This window comes from Miniopterus natalensis, chromosome 5, assembly GCF_054644295.1.
Source record: "Miniopterus natalensis isolate mMinNat1 chromosome 5, mMinNat1.hap1, whole genome shotgun sequence".
In the NCBI taxonomy this organism is placed as follows: domain Eukaryota; kingdom Metazoa; phylum Chordata; class Mammalia; order Chiroptera; family Miniopteridae; genus Miniopterus; species Miniopterus natalensis.
In genome coordinates, this window is record NC_142085.1 from 5,422,766 (window position 1) to 5,441,479 (window position 18,714).

The window sequence follows — 18,714 nt, forward strand, 5'->3', positions numbered from 1 at the left end:
CGCACGGGTCCTCGGGCCGCGGGGCGAGAGGGCGGCCCCGCGGGAGGCGGGCGAAGGGGCTGCGCGCGGGCCGACAGCCCCGGCCCCGCCTCGCTTCCCGCCACGCTGAGAACGGGGTCCGCGCTGCACGGCCAGAGAGGCCCTGAATGCCGAGAGCTCTCCTGGAGCGGCAGGGAGCGAATGGAGACTACGCGCCTTCACCCCCGCAGTAAACGTTATGCCGCTTGGGATTAATCTGCCATGGACGTTAGTGTACTGAGGTCGAGGAAGAAATCCAGCAGCACCAAACGCAGCTTGCTGTCTCATTTACAGTGTCACTGGTAGGCCCAGCGTGAGTGCCAGGCCATGCAGGCAGAGGCACGCTCAGGAAACTCGGTGTAGCCCAGTGAGCTGGGTAGTAGCCGGTTTCCACCAGAGAGCAGTGGCAGATAATGCTGGGAAGTTGGGTTGGACTCTTGGCAGGGTGATGAAGCTTGGATGAATTCCACATCCCTTTCCCACTCTCCAGCCTCCTTCCCAAAACACACAGAACCAGAAATTTGTATCATAAGTTTTATTCCCGATGCGGGATAGATTCCTTCCATCCCCAAAATGAATCACATGCTGCCCTGGAGATCTAGGAGATTCTCCCGTCTCTGGGGAAAGAGTACAAAGGCAGTGCTGGGGACAAGGAACACTCCGCAGTTCCCCACGCAACTTATCTTCCCCTTCTCACTGAGGATAGCTGCTCCCCACTAATTAGTCCTCTCATCTATTCATCCCTTAAAAAAAAAACACACACAAGCACCTTACTATTAACAAAAACACATCTCAAGTATGGGTGGAACGGTCCTGGGCTGGGACACCAGGTCAAGGACCGCCAATGGAGGAGGGAAGGGGAGGAGAGAAGGAGCCATCACTGTTTCTGCTGCAGGGCCTCCTTCCTTGCTGCATCCTGTAGTAACTGCGTGTCCACCTCATCTGCTGGCAACTGCACATAGCGGACCACTGAGCCCCGGATGAAGCAGTTCTTCACTGATAACTAGACAAAGGTAGGCAAATGTGAAAACACCCTTAAAAATGTCCTCTACGCACCCAGGGGCCTCCTGTTTTCGAGGTGTTTCCTCTTTTCCACCATTCCCAACTCACCATGTGAGGGTATTTCTCAGGGTCTGTGACACTGATGTCAGTTAGTTTGATGTTGAGATACTAAGGAAAGAAAATGAACACCACCATTAGCCCTAGAGACAAGATACAAATACCCCATCCTTTTTTTTTTTAATATATCTTTATTGATTTCAGAGAGAGGAAGGGAGAGGGAGAGAGAGAGAGAGAAACATCAATGATGAGAGTCACTGATCGGCTGCCACCTACACGCCGCCCCCAACTGGGGATGGAGCCTGCAACCTGGGCATGTGCCCTGACTGGGATCGAACTGCGATCTCCTGGATCCTAGGTCGATGCTCAACCACTGAGCCATGGTGGCTGGGCTACCCCATCCTTAACCTTTTTCCCTTCTCCTTCCCCAAGACCAGTCCTAGGCCCTTGCTTTGTCTTACCTGATCCACAGAATGGAGGGTTCCACAGATGCTGTCAGGGGCAGAGGGAAGGAAGAACCAAATTAGTTTACACCAAAGTCAACACAGAGGTGACTTGAGAGCTGAGATAAGAACGTGGTTTGGAAGTCAAGGACTTGAGAAAACCAGAATAAGTGGAACCAAAAGGGGGCATTCCTAAGCCCTAGAGTAGGAAAGACAATGCTTCCAGAACAGTTATTTTCTATTGTACATCTTGCCCTACACCAACCCACTCTTAAGAGCCATCTTGTATTTCTTCTGTATTCTGTATAGCATTTGTAATTTTTACAGCCACTTTTATAATCTTTTAGCTTATCTGACAACAAGCCTGTAGAAAGTAGCTATTACCATCCAGGGGCTCAGAAAGGTTGTGTAACTTGCCCACGTTTAGAACAAATAAACAAGCACTCAGTCCTTATCTGCCTGACCCCAGACCATCAGCTATTTTCAAACATTTATGGCTTTGGACCCAGAGCCCCATATGTAAACTAGATAAAGCAGCTAGCATTGCTCTTGAAGGGACAATGGATGTTTTCTCCCTTCCCAATCCCTGAAATGTTAATGAGGAATGTTATCATATACCAGTGTTCCAAGCCCTGCTACCTCTCTCTCCCAACTTTTTAAATTTGTCAGTGGCTTCAACACTAAGTCTCACAACCTCAAATCCCATGAATTGTATCTTTACCCTGCATGCTCCATAAATCCCCATCATTGGCTGATGTCTAACATTTCTGTAATTCTCCTTCTAATTTGAATTCTACAAACCAAGTTCCTTTTACTTTACATATACCTCAATCCAGGCCATCCTCCAACCTGGCCACCCTATCCTAACCGTCCAGTGTGTCACCACCAGATTCTAAGTTCCTTAGAACTGTGGTGCTAAAATACTGATGTGTGCTCAAAGGTGTCATGAATCCATGACAAAAGGAAACACAGGCAAACATAGTGTGTACTGAGTGTGTATGTAGTATGCTGAAGGTTGTCAATTTTATTTCCTAAAAATGACTTTTTTATTTTGGGGGGTAGGGGAAGAAATATCCATTTTTTATCCACTAATTTATGTATTCATTGGTTAATTCTTGTATGTACCCTGACTGGGGATAGAACCCACAACCTGGCCTACTGAGATGAAGCTCTAACCAACTGAGCTACCTGGCCAGGGCTAAAAAATAACTGTTCTTGATTGTGTCCTTCATATTTTTTTGGTATTAAAATTTCTTAAGTGAAATTATTTTAATAAATAGCAGTTTTAAAAAATGTCCTTATCTTGCCAAAAATAAAGTTGGCATCTCTCTGTTGGACCCTCGTTTTTGTAAAACTTGAAGTCTTTGAAATCTAGTGTCTGAGCCCTACTGCCTCAGTGGGGGTTTCACCATATCCCTGGCTCCTGAAAAGCCTTTGACAGCACCTTACTACCATGTGCAGCAGTGAAGTAACTTCCAGGAATTGTATAAGGTGGTATTATTTAATTCAATTCCTTAATGAGATATTTGGCACAAACAACAAGCCTGAGAGAAAGCTCTTCTCCCAACCCAGTGGATTACCTTTGAACCTTAGTCTTTGCTTTAGGACCTGGAGCTAAAACATAACAGTTTTTTGCCATGTGGAAGGCCCAGGAAGGAGAAAAGAGAAAAATAAAAACCAAGTTATCTCACAGAATTGCCTAGGGTTGGTCTGGGTTTCCACAGCTGTCTCTCTCTGTGGCCCTAACCTATATGCCACCAACACCATATGCATTGCTAGTATAAATGAAATCTCTGATGTAAAAGGCAAGTCCCTCTCCTCACCATTCTCTGCCATGTCAATGTTTCTTCCATTAAGAAATAATCTCACATAGAAATGTGGAAGACACTGCTGGGGAGAGAATACACTGATTCAGACTTTCTAAAGGACAATCAAATAGTAGGTATCACTATTTTATTATTTTTAAAATCTTTACCTGAGGATATGTTTTTATTGATTTTTTTTTTAATCCTCTCCCAAGGATATTTTTTCCATTGCTTTTTAGAGAGAGAGTGGAAGGGAGGGAGCGGCAGAGCGGGGGGGGGGGGGAGAGAAACATTGATGTGAGAGACACATTGATTGCCTCCTGCACCTGCCCCAACTGAGGCTGGGGATTGAACCCGCAACCCAAGTACGTGCCCTTGATTGGGACTCAAACCCTTGACCCCTTGGTGCACTGGTGAATGCTCTAACCACTGAGAAACACAGGCCAGGGCTGTTTTTATTGGTTTTTAGAGATGAAGGGAGGGAGAAAGGAGGAGAGAGAGAGAAACATCAGTCGGTTGCCTCCCACAAGGGCCATTACCAGGGATCAAGCCTGTAACCTTTCAGTGTATGGCACAACGCCCCTCCAATCAACTGAGCCACCCTGCCAGGGCAGGTATCGATATTTTTTAATCTTCACTATTTTAAATGTACATCTCATTTAAAGGATTTTTTCCTAAAGAATTGGAAATCGCCTGTGTCCAATAGCAAAGCCTTGGTTAATAAAGATGCCATACAGACATCAATAATGTTAAAGATAAACTTTATTGACACAACATCTGTTTAAGTGAAAAGCAAGTTTCACAACTACACTGAGAATATGATCTTGTTTATAAGTTTAAAAACAAACAAAAAAAAGGCCCTGGTTGGGTAGCTCAGTTGGTTAGAGCACCAACCCGATGCATCAAGGTTTCAGGTTTGATCCCCCGTCAGGACACATACAAGAATCAACCGATGAATGTATAAATAAGTGAAACAACAAATTGATGTTTCTCTCCCTTCCTCTCTCTCAAATCAATAATAATAATAAAAAAATTAAGACAAAATTGGATTTCAATTCTGGCTGTGTCACTTACTAGCTGTATAGACGAGCAAGTTTCTTAACCTATCCAATCTTTAATTGCCTCACATGTAAAACAGCAACAATAGTACATGTCATACAGGAGTATTATGAGAATTAAATGAGTTAATAAACATTCAGAATAGTGCCTGGTCAACAGGAGGTTCTCAAACGTTAGCTGCTTTTCTTTCAGCACACATTAATTAAGCTCCTACTATATACCAGGCCTATGCTAGACACTAGGTACAATGCTGAGCTTAAGCACTGTCCTGGCCCTGTTGGAAGGGCAGGCCATAAACAGTAAACATATTTCTCTGAAATCACAATTTGAGAAGCACCCACTAGAAAGAAAATAAGACTATGATAGAAGGATCTACTTGGCTAGAAAGGCCAGGAAAAGCCTCTCCAAGGATACAGCATTTAATCCAAGTTCTGAAAGATGATTAGCAGCTAATGATACTAAGGGTAGGGGATGTAAGAGCAGTACAGACAGAAGGGATTGGTCTTGTGTTTATCCTTTACATTTTCTTTAACAAAAGGGAGACTATGCCACATATACTATTTTGCAACAGCTTTCCACATCAATATAGCTCATTCCTGTGTGACAGCTGTGTAATACGGATGTACCACAACATAACCCACCCACTCTTGATAGCTATTTGTTTTCCATTTTTGGCTACTGCATACAAAACTACAAACATCTTTGTACCTGTATCTTTACTTGTGGAACTGACTCTTACATTTCTAGAGGTCGAGTCAAAGGACTATATAATCTAATAAGAAAAAAAATGATGCTTATTTTGTAAAAAATGTTGATGCATCCACTCTCTGACTTCTCTGTACTTTTTATTTACATATTTCTTTGTATTTTTTTCAAATACAAGAAACAACTCCACAGCTAATCTGTCAGCTTAAGGCACAAGTCATTTATTTCTTCACTCTCTCCCCCGCCTCACCCAGCACTCAAATAATGCTTGTTTAATTAAAGGTTTCAGGGCCCTGGACACACCCACCCCCTACAGACTTGGAATAGGTACCTACCTCAGGTCATTCTTGAGTTCCACGACCACATCCTTGCCCACAAGGGACTTGAAAAAGGAATAGAAGAGCTATTGGGCAAGAAAGGGAAAACCATCATATGGGGAGAGGCCTGGTAGGGGGAGTGGCCTTGGGCCACTATTAAGACTGGTATTGGGATCCCCACCACATCTGCGGCAGGTCTCAAACTTCACAGGGAAGTGACAGGCATGAGCATGTTGCTGGAGCCCAGACGACTGCATACTTCATCGAGCCCCTGCCCTACCCTCGGGCTCTCGGGGATGGCTCTCAATCCACCATCTCTCCTGGGGCCCCTGCCCACTCCTAGGGAACTGGAGAAGGTACCCCCGGCCAAACCCCCGAAGCCTGGTCTCGGTCAGGGAAATGCTCCTCGAGGTCTAACCTTTCCCTGTCCTGCTGTCCCTGCCGGCTCTCCCTCGGGTTCTTATTTTTTTCTTTTTAAGAGGAAAAAAAACTCCATGTGTTCCCATATGTTTCCCCAGAGAACTTAAGGCGCAGGAACTAAGAGTGGAGGGAACCCCAGGGCCCAACTCCAGCGCAGAGGGACGTAGCCGGACCCCCACCACCCCCAACCGCCTGGCCCCCCGCTCTCCCGAGGACGCCCCTTGTGACGTCACAGTACCATCGTGCTCGCGCAGCGGGCTGCCGGCCGGACCCGGCAAGTGAGGGCCTGATGCCGCAGGCGGACGCCGGGCGGGAACCGGAGCGCGATCCCGCGTGGGCCGGGAGCGCAGGGACGCCGGGAGTGCTGAAGGAGCGCGCCCGCCGCTCGGCGATCGCGAGAGGAAGGCGCGCTGCCGGGGGGCGGGGCTAACGCCCGGGGGCGGGGCTTCCTGCCTCCCGGAGCCTCCGCGGCGGGCTCCACGGCGCAGGCGCGGCCCCCCGCCGCCTGGCGGCGGGAAGCCCCTCCCCTCTCGGAGGTGTTTCGTTTCCACGGGGGTGCGGTCCGCGGCGTGATCTGCTCACACCCTGCACACACTTCTTACTGAAAACTGCTGAGAAGTTTGTGAAACCTCGTGATTTGTACACTTTCCTATATGTCACACTTCCTTAAAAAGTTAAAAAAAAAAATGTTGAGCATCCAAGATCGGGAGCTTGAGCACAAATCTTGATTTTATTAAAGGGTCCCTCCAAGTAAACATAGGTCTCTCAAGGCCCCAATCTCAGTCCACATTTCCCACACACTTTGCCTAGGGCTGTCCTGTGAAGGACTGAGTAAAACTAAACAGTGGCTGGAGGATGGAAATAGCCATTCTAATTGTTAGGTAGGGCAAGGGTCTCAAGGTCTGGACAGTTCCAAATATTATTTCTTGCTAAATGTCAAAATATAGCAGTATTTTGCAGATGCAGGAGTAAACAAGACACGAAGACAGGAAACTCGCCCTGATAAATGTGGCCAGTTGCAGAGAAGAAATCAATATGTAATTGACCCAATAGTGTACATAAGCAATGACTGAGCTTCCTTCAAGGAGACAGAGCTTTGGCTATAAATCCTATCTCCTTTACTTGCTGCAAGTAAATAAAACTACTGTGGGACAACCACATTGCGCTCTTGAACAGAGCACCTCAAGTGGCAACCCCTTGAGTTTGGTAACATAATATTTCACATCCAAATATGTCCCCAAAATACAAAGGGTTACAAACGCAGTCACACATACTTCTATACTCATGTCCCCAAGATTTTTATAAGTATGTGATATAATAGGTGAGAATATTTTTTCAAGGAATAAGACCATATTAAATCTTCCATTTCTCATCTTGCACAAAAATACTCATTTGTTAGAAGTTTGTTGTAGAAATGTTTTCTACATGTAAAAGATGTTATAGCCCTGGTCAGGGTGGCTGTTGGTTGAGCATCGGCCTGTGCACCCAGAAGTCATTGGTTCCAGTCCCAGTCAGGGCACATGCCCTGGTTGCAGGCTTGATCCCTGGTAGAGGGTGTGCAGGAGGCACTCGATCGATATTTCTCTCTCCCTCTCCCTTTCTCTCTCTCTAAAATAAATAAAAACAAAAATTGTAAAAAGATGTAATAATGGACTCTGAGTGCATAGGCGCTGGATCTAGACCCCACTTGTAGGTAACATCAAGGAGAAGTTTGCCTCCCCCCCTCCCAAGCTGAACTCTAAGCACCTAAACTGGTCTATCATTGAATATAAGCAGTAATTATAGTTAGCAACTGTTCCAGCCAGGGCTGAAAGTGCCTGATAATCAAGTTATTTTCCAGCTTGAAACAATTAGCTCATGGAAATTCAAATACTTTGCCCTTACCAGCTTAATCATTCACATTTAGCTCACAATCAGACCACACATGCTCTCTCTCCATGAACTTTCCTTCAAGATATAGTCTAATAATACTAGAAGAAATTTGTTTCAGGAAAATTTACTGAGTGACAGACAACCATCCATACAGGAAGAAGAAAGTTGAGGAACCTGGAACTAAATAACACAAATTCATGAAATGGTTCAGAGGGGGTCCTGGTTTTCCTAAGAGTCTGATTCCAGAGTCAGAAACAGGACATTGGAGTGTGAAAAGATGGCATATGGGACTCTTCCATTGGAATCCCAAAGGGATGGTAACTTAGGTTCAGGTCCAGTCAATTCAAGAATCAGAACAATGTTTGAAGATGAGTGAAACAAATTCACCTTAGAGGCACCCTAGAACCCTCCAGCTCCAGATAAGATTAATCTACTTCTTCAATGGTGGGGCCTGTGGCAGCCCTTCCAGGTATGTACCCTGTTCCACAGGAAGGCCCAGTGCATCCTCCCTGGTAGAGTTTTGTGATTACTGGGTTACACACTTGCTCCAGTTCCTTTCTCTTATGATCAAACTCATCTTTTTCAGCTAGTTGATTGGCCTCCAGCCATGAAAGGACCTCATTGCATTTATCCAGTATTTTCTTTTTATCAGACTCACTAATCTTACCCTTCAAGCCTTCATCACTCACAGCACTCTTCATGTTAAAAGCATAGGATTCTAAGGCATTTTTTGCAGCAATTTTCTCTCTCTGGACCTCATCTTCAGCTTTATATTTCTCGGCATCCAGAACCATGCGCTCGATCTCCTCCTTGCTCAGGCGGCCCTTGTCATTGGTGATGGTGATCTTGTTGGCTTTGCCAGTGCTCTTGTCCATGGCTGTTACATTAAGAATACCGTTGGCATCAATATCAAAAGTCACTTCGATCTGAGGAACTCCTCTGGGTGCAGGAGGGATTCCACTCAGGTCAAAGCGCCCCAGCAGGTTGTTGTCCTTCGTCATGGCCCTCTCGCCCTCGTACACCTGGATCAGCACCCCCGGCTGGTTGTCCGAATAGGTGGTGAAGATCTGCGTCTGCTTGGTGGGGATGGTGGAGTTGCGCTTGATCAGGGTAGTCATCACGCCCCCGGCCGTCTCCAGCCCCAAGGACAGGGGAGCCACGTCCAGCAGCAGCAGGTCCTGCACGTTCTCAGACTTGTCCCCCATCAGGATGGCTGCCTGCACCGCCGCCCCGTAGGCCACTGCCTCGTCGGGGTTGATGCTCTTGTTGAGATCACGGCCATTAAAGTAGTCCTGTAGCAGTTTCTGCACCTTGGGGATGCGGGTGGAACCCCCCACCAAAACAATGTCATGGATTTTAGCCTTGTCCATCTTGGCGTCCCGAAGGGCCTTCTCCACGGGCTCCAGAGTGCCCCTAAAGAGGTCTGCACACAGCTCTTCAAACCGGGCTCTAGTAATGGACGTGTAGAAGTCAATGCCTTCATAAAGTGAATCAATTTCCAAGTTGGCCTGGGTGCTGGACGACAGGGTCCTCTTGGCCCTCTCGCAGGCGGTGCGCAGCCGCCTCACGGCTCGCTTGTTCTGGCTGATGTCCTTCTTGTGCTTGCGCTTGAACTCCTCCACGAAGTGGCTCACCAGCCTGTTGTCAAAGTCCTCCCCTCCCAGGTGGGTGTCCCCGGCTGTGGCCTTCACCTCAAAAATCCCATCATCTATGGTCAGGATGGACACATCAAATGTACCTCCACCCAGATCAAAGATCAGGACATGTCGCTCTCCCTGACCTGCTTTATCTAAGCCATAGGCAATGGCAGCAGCTGTTGGTTCATTGATAATTCTTAGTACATTGAGACCTGCAATCACGCCTGCATCCTTGGTAGCCTGCCGTTGAGAATCATTGAAATATGCTGGCACAGTGATCACAGCATTGGTGACAGGGTGGCCCAAAAAAGCCTCAGCAGTCTCCTTCATCTTAGTCAGCACCATAGAGGAGATTTCCTCTGGATAGAAAGCTTTTTGCTCCCCTTTGTAGGATACCAATACCTTGGGCTTGCCTCCTTCATTGGTTACTTGAAAAGGCCAAAGTTTCATATCTGATTGCACTACAGGATCATTAAATTTTCTGCCAATCAGACGTTTGGCATCAAAGACAGTGTTCTGAGGATTCATGGCTACCTGGTTCTTGGCTGCATCCCCAATGAGCCTCTCAGTGTCGGTGAAGGCCACGTAGCTGGGGGTGGTGCGGTTGCCCTGGTCGTTGGCAATGATCTCCACCTTGCCGTGCTGGAACACCCCCACGCACGAGTAGGTGGTGCCCAGGTCGATGCCGATGGCCATTCCCTTAGCAGCAGCCATGGTTTTCTGAGGCCTAATGAGAAAAAGTGAGATAAAGTATTGGCAGAGTACTTCTTTATTCTATTTTATTTTAAATTGTGGTAAAATACACATAACATGAAATTTACCATCTTAACCATTTTTTAAAACTATGTCTTTGCCTGGCCAGGCGTGGCTCAGCAGTTGAGCATGGACCTAGGATCCAGGAGATCATGGTTTGATTCCTGATCAGGGCACATGCCCGGGTTGCGGGCTTGATCGCCAGCTGGGGGTGTCCAATGATGACTTTCTCATCATTGATGTTTCTATCTCTCTCTCTCACGCTCTCCCTTCCTCTCTCTGAAATCAATAAAGACATATTAAAAAAAAGAAAAAAAAGAAACATCAATGATGAGAGAGTCATTGATCGGCTGCCTCCTATAGGCCCCCCACTGGGGACAGAGCCAGAAACTCAGGCATGTGCCCTGACTGGGAATCGAACCTCAACCTCCTCGATCCTAGGTTGTTGCTCAACTGCTGAGCCACCTGGTTGGGCCCATCTTAGCCATTTTTAGGTGTACAGTTCGTAGTAAGTTCATTCACATTGTTGTCCAACCAATCTCCAGAACTCTCTATCTTGCAAAACTGAAATTCCATGTCCATTAAACAACTCATCATTCCCTACTTCCACTAGCTCCTGGAAACCATCACTTTCTGTCTCTATGAATTCAACTACTTTAGATCGCACATACTAGTGGAATTATACACTATATCTTTTTTTGTGATTGGTTTATTTCATTTAACATAACAAAGTTCACCTATGTTATAGCATGTGTCTGATTTTCCTTCCTTTTTAAGCTGAATAATATTCCATTTTGTATCCACATTTTATTCATGTATTCCCTCCCTGGACTCTTGGGCTGCTTCTGCCTCATAGCTACTGTAAATAATGCTGTCATGAACTCCCTGTACAAGTATCTTTTTGGTGTACAAATATCTCTTCCAGACAATGCTTCCATGCTTTTTGGACAGGCAGACAAAAGCATTCTTGGCCTACATGACTTGGGTAGGCAGTGGGTGTAACTGTTTTCAATTTTTCACAGGTTCTGACTCAATTGTCCTGTCCTATGTCTCTGATACATTTTATTCTGGGATTGTACCGGTCTCCTGATGACCTAAGATTATTTTACCTTCTGGTCCCTGCATGACACATTAATTGCCACACTTGGGCTTAGCTGCCTTCCTGGCCTCCTTTACCCTCTACTAGGGATTTGTGGGAGTAAATCTAGTAGGTGGTGCGCTCCAGACAGTCTCTTTGTCTAACCTTTTACCAAAAAAATCCTGTTATCTAGAGACAGAACAGACCAGCTCCTCCACCTCCTTCCAGCTGCTGTGACCCATCCAATGCCGCGGTTGCCGACAGCCCACACCCCAGACTTACACTGGAGAGACCGGCAGGACTTCCTCAAACCAGGACCTGCCCGTCTCGCCTATGCCCACCCCATTACAAACAGCCCTCCTGGTTCACCTATTCTCCCGTTGCCTTCGCTCCAGTTTGGCTATGTCCGGACTGAGGGGCCTCTGTCGGTGGGGGCTCCCTCAACATCTGCCGCGCGCAGCCGGTGTCCCCCCACCCCCCACCCGCCCGCCCGCCCTAAAGCTTTGAGCCGGCCGCAGCCCCCTCGTCCGCATTCCGTGCTAGCCGTGAGGTCAGAGGCAGCGCCTCCATTGTAACGCGACCGCGGGGAGTAGCGTCAGCACCCCCACCCCGGCTCCCGCCCCGTCCCCGGCGTCACCCCGCCCACCCCGCCGGCCCCTCCCCCCGTCGCTCCTCCCCTCCCGGGGCTGCGCGCGTCCAGCCAGGCCCAGAAGAGTCTGGAGAGTTCTGGGAGGGGCGGCGCCCGGGCGCTGATTGGCCCGAGAGAGCCGGGGGCAGGACGCCCGCGAAGCCCCCGGAATGTTCCCGACCCGCCGCCGGCCGAGCTCGGGGATTGGGCGAGCGGGGAGGCGGGGCTCGCCGAAGGGTGATAAGCCCGGAGCCGGCGGCCGCGGGGCAACGGCGAGCCCGCGGAGACGAGCCGGCGAGTGCAGCGCCCCTGCCCCGCGTTCCTGAGCCCGCCCCGCGCAGCCCCGCGGCCCCGCAGCCCCGCGGACGAGCCTCTGCGGCCCCGGCGTGCAGTTTCCCGTCTCGGAAAAGACCGAGCCGCTGGTCGCGGACCCCGACCGCCGCTTTCGGAAAAGGCCCGAACCTCGGCGCGGTGCGAGAGAGCAGGGCGCCGGCATGGCTAAAACCACGGCCATCGGCATCGACCTGGGCACCACCTACTCGTGCGTGGGGGTGTTCCAGCACGGCAAGGTGGAGATCATCGCCAACGACCAGGGCAACCGCACCACCCCCAGCTACGTGGCCTTCACCGACACCGAGCGGCTCATCGGCGACGCGGCCAAGAACCAGGTGGCGCTGAACCCGCAGAACACCGTGTTCGACGCCAAGCGGCTGATCGGCCGCAAGTTCGGCGACTCGGTGGTGCAGTCGGACATGAAGCACTGGCCTTTCCAGGTGATCAGTGACGGGGACAAGCCCAAGGTGCAGGTGAGCTACAAAGGGGAGACCAAGGCGTTCTACCCCGAGGAGATCTCGTCCATGGTGCTGACCAAGATGAAGGAGATCGCCGAGGCGTACCTGGGCTACGCGGTGACCAACGCGGTGATCACCGTGCCGGCCTACTTCAACGACTCGCAGCGCCAGGCCACCAAGGACGCGGGGGTGATCGCGGGGCTGAACGTGCTGAGGATCATCAACGAGCCCACGGCGGCCGCCATCGCCTACGGCCTGGACAGGACGGGCAAGGGGGAGCGCAACGTGCTCATCTTCGACCTGGGCGGGGGCACCTTCGACGTGTCCATCCTGACCATCGATGACGGCATCTTCGAGGTGAAGGCCACGGCGGGGGACACCCACCTGGGAGGGGAGGACTTTGACAACAGGCTGGTGAGCCACTTCGTGGAGGAGTTCAAGCGCAAGCACAAGAAGGACATCAGCCAGAACAAGCGAGCCGTGAGGCGGCTGCGCACCGCCTGCGAGAGGGCCAAGAGGACCCTGTCGTCCAGCACGCAGGCCAGCCTGGAGATCGACTCCCTGTTCGAGGGCATCGACTTCTACACGTCCATCACCAGGGCGCGGTTCGAGGAGCTGTGCTCCGACCTGTTCCGGGGCACCCTGGAGCCCGTGGAGAAGGCCCTGCGCGACGCCAAGCTGGACAAGGCCCAGATCCACGACCTGGTCCTGGTGGGGGGCTCCACCCGCATCCCCAAGGTGCAGAAGCTGCTGCAGGACTTCTTCAACGGGCGCGACCTCAACAAGAGCATCAACCCCGACGAGGCGGTGGCCTACGGGGCGGCGGTGCAGGCAGCCATCCTGATGGGGGACAAGTCTGAGAACGTGCAGGACCTGCTGCTGCTGGACGTGGCTCCCCTGTCCTTGGGGCTGGAGACGGCCGGGGGCGTGATGACGGCTCTGATCAAGCGCAACTCCACCATCCCCACCAAGCAGACGCAGATCTTCACCACCTATTCGGACAACCAGCCGGGGGTGCTGATCCAGGTGTACGAGGGCGAGAGAGCCATGACGAGGGACAACAACCTGCTGGGGCGCTTCGAGCTGAGCGGCATCCCCCCGGCCCCCCGAGGCGTGCCGCAGATCGAGGTGACCTTTGACATCGACGCCAATGGCATCCTGAACGTCACAGCCACGGACAAGAGCACCGGCAAGGCCAACAAGATCACCATCACCAACGACAAGGGCCGCCTGAGCAAGGAGGAGATCGAGCGCATGGTGCAGGAGGCCGAGAGGTACAAGGCGGAGGACGAGGTGCAGCGCGAGAGGGTGTCGGCCAAGAACGCGCTGGAGTCGTACGCCTTCAACATGAAGAGCGCGGTGGAGGACGAGGGGCTGCGGGGCAAGCTCAGCGAGGCCGACAAGAAGAAGGTGCTGGACAAGTGCCAGGAGGTCATTTCCTGGCTGGACTCCAACACCCTGGCGGAGAAGGAGGAGTTTGAGCACAAGAGGAAGGAGCTGGAGCAGGTGTGTAACCCCATCATCAGCGGACTGTACCAGGGGGCGGGCGGCCCGGGGGCGGGGGGCTTTGGGGCTCAGGCCCCCAAGGGGGGGTCGGGCTCAGGCCCCACCATCGAGGAGGTGGATTAGGAAGCTTTTCCCAGATGCTCATGTTTGTTCCGGAGGAGGTGGAATTCAAGGCTTTGCATTGCCTTATGTATTTGCCTTTCATCAGCTCTGAACTTTGGAAATTGTTTGCAAAGTGTTTTTGTGAAGTTATGAACTTGCTTTTTTTTTTAAAATGTAAATGTAGAGATGTGTTTATACTGCCATCTTTTGTTCTTTTTTGTAATACTCATACCAAACTGCTCCCTCTAAACTGTTTACTTCAAAGTAAATAAACTCCAAGTTGTGTGATGTCTTGTCTGCCGCTGTTTTATTTTGAGGTCAGAAGGTCTGCCTAATTTGTGTGTTTTTATAGCGTCTAAAATCAATGGTAATTTGCCTCTTAGGAAAGGTTAGGAATCTGGACAAATAAGGCCATTATTGCATTGTGATACCTTTCTTTTAGGCAAATGGTATTCTTAGATTTTTTTAAACAATTAAAACCTAAAAAAAAAATTTTAAACCTGCTTATTTACAGTGGTTTGGGTTTTGGTTGCCTCCAGGTTGGCGGAGGGAGTCTACTCCATGTAAGGGTGGCCTCAAAAGGAACTTGGGGTTGGGTTTATTCCTGGAGAAACAGGCAAAGGAGAGGCAGTTAGATGGGAAGATCATGGCTACTAATTTCAGTGAGTACACCTGATGTCTCAAAGCCCTAATATTTAATCTGGATTCAACATGAAAGGTGAGGCCTAAATTAGCAGTGAGGAGATCTGAGTTCAAACACTAGCTGGCTGAATTATGCACAAGTGCATTAGCCACTCTGGCCCCTACTTCTTATATTTCATTTTATTATTTTGTCATTAATCCTAACCTGAGGATATTTCTCCCATTGATTTTTAGAGAGAGAGGAAGGGAGAATGAGAGAGACAGCGAGAAACAGTGGTGTGAGAAAGACACATCAATCAGCCGCCTCTCACACGTGCCCCGACCAGGCTGGGGAATCAAACCTGCAGTCCAAGTACATGCCTTTGATTGGGTATGGAACCCGAGACCCTCCGGTGTTCAGGCTGATGCCCTAACCACTAAGCAACACCAGCCAGGGCTACTTACATTTTAAAATAAAAGGGTTTGGCTGATGCCTCAGCTATAGTTCTTATTTATGAGAGGATGCTGAGAGAGAAATGCCACATTTCTAGCAGTAGTTAAGTACATTTTAAGTGTACCACTGAGTACCTTAGGAAGGTGTCATTGAGAATTGGGTGCCCCAGCAGGACTCCAATATTTTCGTGCTGTTATGTGCCAGCCACTGTACTAGGGCCTTTTGATTTTACTAACCCTCATTCCACCACACTGACTTTAGGTAGTGTTTGACTTTCACAGGTGAGCATATTGGGAAACTTAAAAGTTCTGGCTTAACTAAAATTTAAAGGTTGAAGATAAGCTCCTGTTCAGCAAAGATGTTGAACCTGGACTCCAACTCAGGTTTTACAGGTTTTTGCCATGCTGCCCCAAGTCCACAGGGCTTGTTTGTGCATGCCTGGTTCTGGGTTATATTTCTACCCTTGGTTTCACTATCAGTACCCCTTTTACCTTTATACAGTCCTAAACAATTATGTCAGATAAGCAATAAAATTGATGACAAAGGTTTGGTATTTGTTAATTTAGAAGGGGAAAAACTTGCAGCTCTGTGCTGGGAAGACCTATTAAAGGCTTTCTTCCCTTGGAGATGCTTCATGTCCTAGCTACTAGCATTCTAGAAGTAATCCCCTCCACAACTTCCCTGTTGGGAAAGGCCTGGCACAATCCTCAAGGCTTGGAGAAAGAGCCCCTTTAAAAATCAATTGCAGCCTGGCCAGGCGTGGCTCAGCGGTTGAGCATCAACCTAGGATCCAGGTGATCCGGGTTTGATTCCAGGTTAGGGCACATGCCCGGGTTGCGGGCTCGATCCCCAGTCAGGGACATGCAGGAGGCAGCTGATCAATGACTCTCTCATCATTGATGTTTCTATCTCTCTCTCTCCCTCTCCTTTCCTCTCTCTGAAATCAATAAAGATATATTTAAAAAAAAAAAAAATCAATTGCAGCCCAGCCAGCGTGGCTCAGCGGTTGACTGTCCACCTAGGATCCAGATCATGGTTCAGTTCCCTGTCAGGGCACATGCCTGGGTTGTGGGCTGGATTCCTGGTAGGGGGTGTGCAGGAGGCAGCCAGTCAATGACTCATCATCTATCTCCCTTCCTCTCTCTGAAATCAATAAAGACATTAAAAATCAATTGTATTTGGGGTTACAAAGATGTTTTAGAACTAGATCGAGGTGATAGGTGCACATTATAAATGTACTAGGTACCACTATATTGTACACTTGAAAATGGTTATTTTATGTCGTGTGAATTTCACTTCCACACAAAAAAGGTCAAAAAATTGTATCAACATTCCATAAAAACACTTTATAAGCTTACGTGTACCTCAAAACCTACCAAACCTTTCACTAAATACTTGCCTTTGAAGAAAATACAGTATCAGGGAATGGCACATACAGGTAGACCTTGCCTTGTAAGTTTGGAAATGGAAATCTAAGAGATGCTTAGGCTTCCAGGCCAGCTTATAAAACAGCACATTTAACCTTCAAAGTAGTTGAAGTGTAACACTGTGGACCTTAGCCACTACATAAATCCGTCTTCATGGGGATGTCCATTTGCAACAGGACCCTTTGAGCAGCAGGAGCATTTGTGACTGTCATCTGCAGACAATAGTGACTTTTCAAGCCAGCAGCCAGTACCACTTCTTGGGGTATGGGGAGGGTGGGTGGAAAAGCACGGGAACAGGTGAGGGCCTTCCAAACACCTCTGCTAAGAGAGAGCTTAGGGAATCTGAAACAACCTTGGAGAAAACAGTTCCTATGCTAGGTCAAGGTTAAGTAGGTGTTTTATTTATTAAGAAATAAACATAAAATGTTATTGTGTGCATACTCTTGCACAGAGTACTTTGAAAGTAATCACTTTGGCCCTGGATGGTATGGCTCGGTTGGAGCATCTGGTGCACCGGGAGGTCACGGGTTCGATTCCTGGTCAGGGCCCATACCTAGGATGCAGGTTATGTCTTGGTAGGGGGCTCACAGGAGGCAACTGATCAATGTTTCTCTCTCCTTTCCTCCCATTCTTAAAAAAAAAAAGTCAGTAATAATAAAGCACACACACCAAACAAAAGAAAATAACCACTTTGTAAGCTCAAGAAGGCTGAGGCAATCGTAGAATTAGCAAAGAGATTCTGTAGTACCATACCTGGAGGAAGTGATGTATTGGGTAGCAAAAGAAACTTTGTGGGAGGGGCTATGCCTCAAGAAAAAAGTAACTGTAGGTGATGAAACAATTTTCAAAATGGAATACCTCCCCTAATTCCAATCTCAGTTATCTCCCTATACCAGCCCTCAGGAGGCAGGTGGCTATGGTAATGTGGCCGATTTCATCTGCCTTTTGAACCCAAGATATTGCTTTATTAGTAACCTATATACTTACTGTTAGTCCTGGTGTTTAACAGGCTTCTGTCACCAAAAATGCAGAAAATATACCAAAACAAAAATTATTTTATGTGCGAGAAGTTGGGCTTTTGCTTAAAAGAGGAAATGGGGTTACTTCAGATGAAGAGCAATATTGGCAATTTCTAAGGAGGCAATCCTTACCGTAGGAATAAGAACCCTTAACTGTCATGCTTCACACTAACCGATCAGCCTCAATCAGTCCTCTTGGGTCACCCCCTAAGGTAGGGGTGGGGAACATCTGGCCCACCCTGAGAAACCGTTTGGTCTGGTCCTGCCAAGACAACTGCAGGCAGGACTTGAAATTCAGTAAATTGGGAAGGTTTCTTCATAGCTAATTTTTAAGTTGATAATTTGTATGGCCCACAATGAAGCTATAAAAGCCCAAATGGCCCTTAGCAGAAAAAAGGTTCCCCACCCCTGCCCTAAGGCGTCCGCCGCAGTTCACGGGGACACAGCAACCCCAACCATCGTTGCCCTCTCCTTGCGCCGCTCATTACAAACACGGGCTCCGCCCGCCTAGCTCAGCGTCTGAGCATCGACCTATGACTCAGGAGATTCCGGTTCCGTTGGGTCAGGACACAGGACCCGGTTGCGGGCTCGATCCCCAGTGGGGGGGGAGGTGCAGGTCGCAGTCGATCAAAGGCTGACCATTGACGTTTCTCTCTCCCCCCCTTCCTTTCTCTGAAATCAATCAATCAATCAATATATATATATATATATTAAAAAATACTGGAGCAGCCGGGCCAGTTCCGGTCAGAGGCGGACCGGCCCGGCCTGGCCCACAGACGGGGAACGCTGAGGAGTCCAGAAGACGAGAACCGCTCCCAAGGCTCTTCGGCCTCTTTACCCCTCCAAAGGTCCCAACCGGACAAGGGACTGGAGCCCGGCGGCGGGGCGGCGGGGGGGCGGGGCGGCGGCGGAGGAGACGAGCAGGACCCCGGGCTCGGGGCCCCAGCCTCTCCGGGCTCGCGCTCCCCTGGGCCGTGGGGACCTCTCCTTCTCCGCCTGG

At 49.2% G+C, this 18,714-nt stretch overlaps 3 protein-coding genes across 3 annotated transcripts; 1 reads left to right on the forward strand and 2 right to left on the reverse strand.

Annotated features, from left to right (window-relative positions):
- Nucleotides 1–538: 538 nt before the first annotated feature.
- LSM2 (LSM2 homolog, U6 small nuclear RNA and mRNA degradation associated) lies at nt 539–6,220 on the reverse strand. Its single transcript, XM_087817296.1, has 5 exons — nt 6,065–6,220; nt 5,425–5,492; nt 1,539–1,569; nt 1,129–1,188; nt 539–1,021 (listed from the first exon to the last, which is right to left on the reverse strand). Exons 1-5 carry the CDS (start codon nt 6,065–6,067, stop codon nt 896–898), a joined length of 288 nt encoding a protein of 95 aa, XP_087673422.1. The 5' UTR covers nt 6,068–6,220; the 3' UTR covers nt 539–895.
- Nucleotides 6,221–7,806: 1,586 nt separating this feature from the next.
- On the reverse strand, nt 7,807–11,627 carry LOC107539014 (heat shock 70 kDa protein 1-like). The gene is made up of 2 exons (XM_087817297.1): nt 11,536–11,627; nt 7,807–10,062 (listed from the first exon to the last, which is right to left on the reverse strand). The coding sequence occupies exon 2, from the start codon at nt 10,047–10,049 to the stop codon at nt 8,124–8,126; it is 1,926 nt and encodes a 641-aa protein (XP_087673423.1). The 5' UTR covers nt 10,050–10,062; nt 11,536–11,627; the 3' UTR covers nt 7,807–8,123.
- A 517-nt stretch (nt 11,628–12,144) lies between these two features.
- HSPA1A (heat shock protein family A (Hsp70) member 1A) lies at nt 12,145–14,481 on the forward strand. The gene has a single exon (XM_087817298.1). It carries the CDS (start codon nt 12,289–12,291, stop codon nt 14,212–14,214), a length of 1,926 nt encoding a protein of 641 aa, XP_087673424.1. The 5' UTR covers nt 12,145–12,288; the 3' UTR covers nt 14,215–14,481.
- Nucleotides 14,482–18,714: the final 4,233 nt, after the last annotated feature.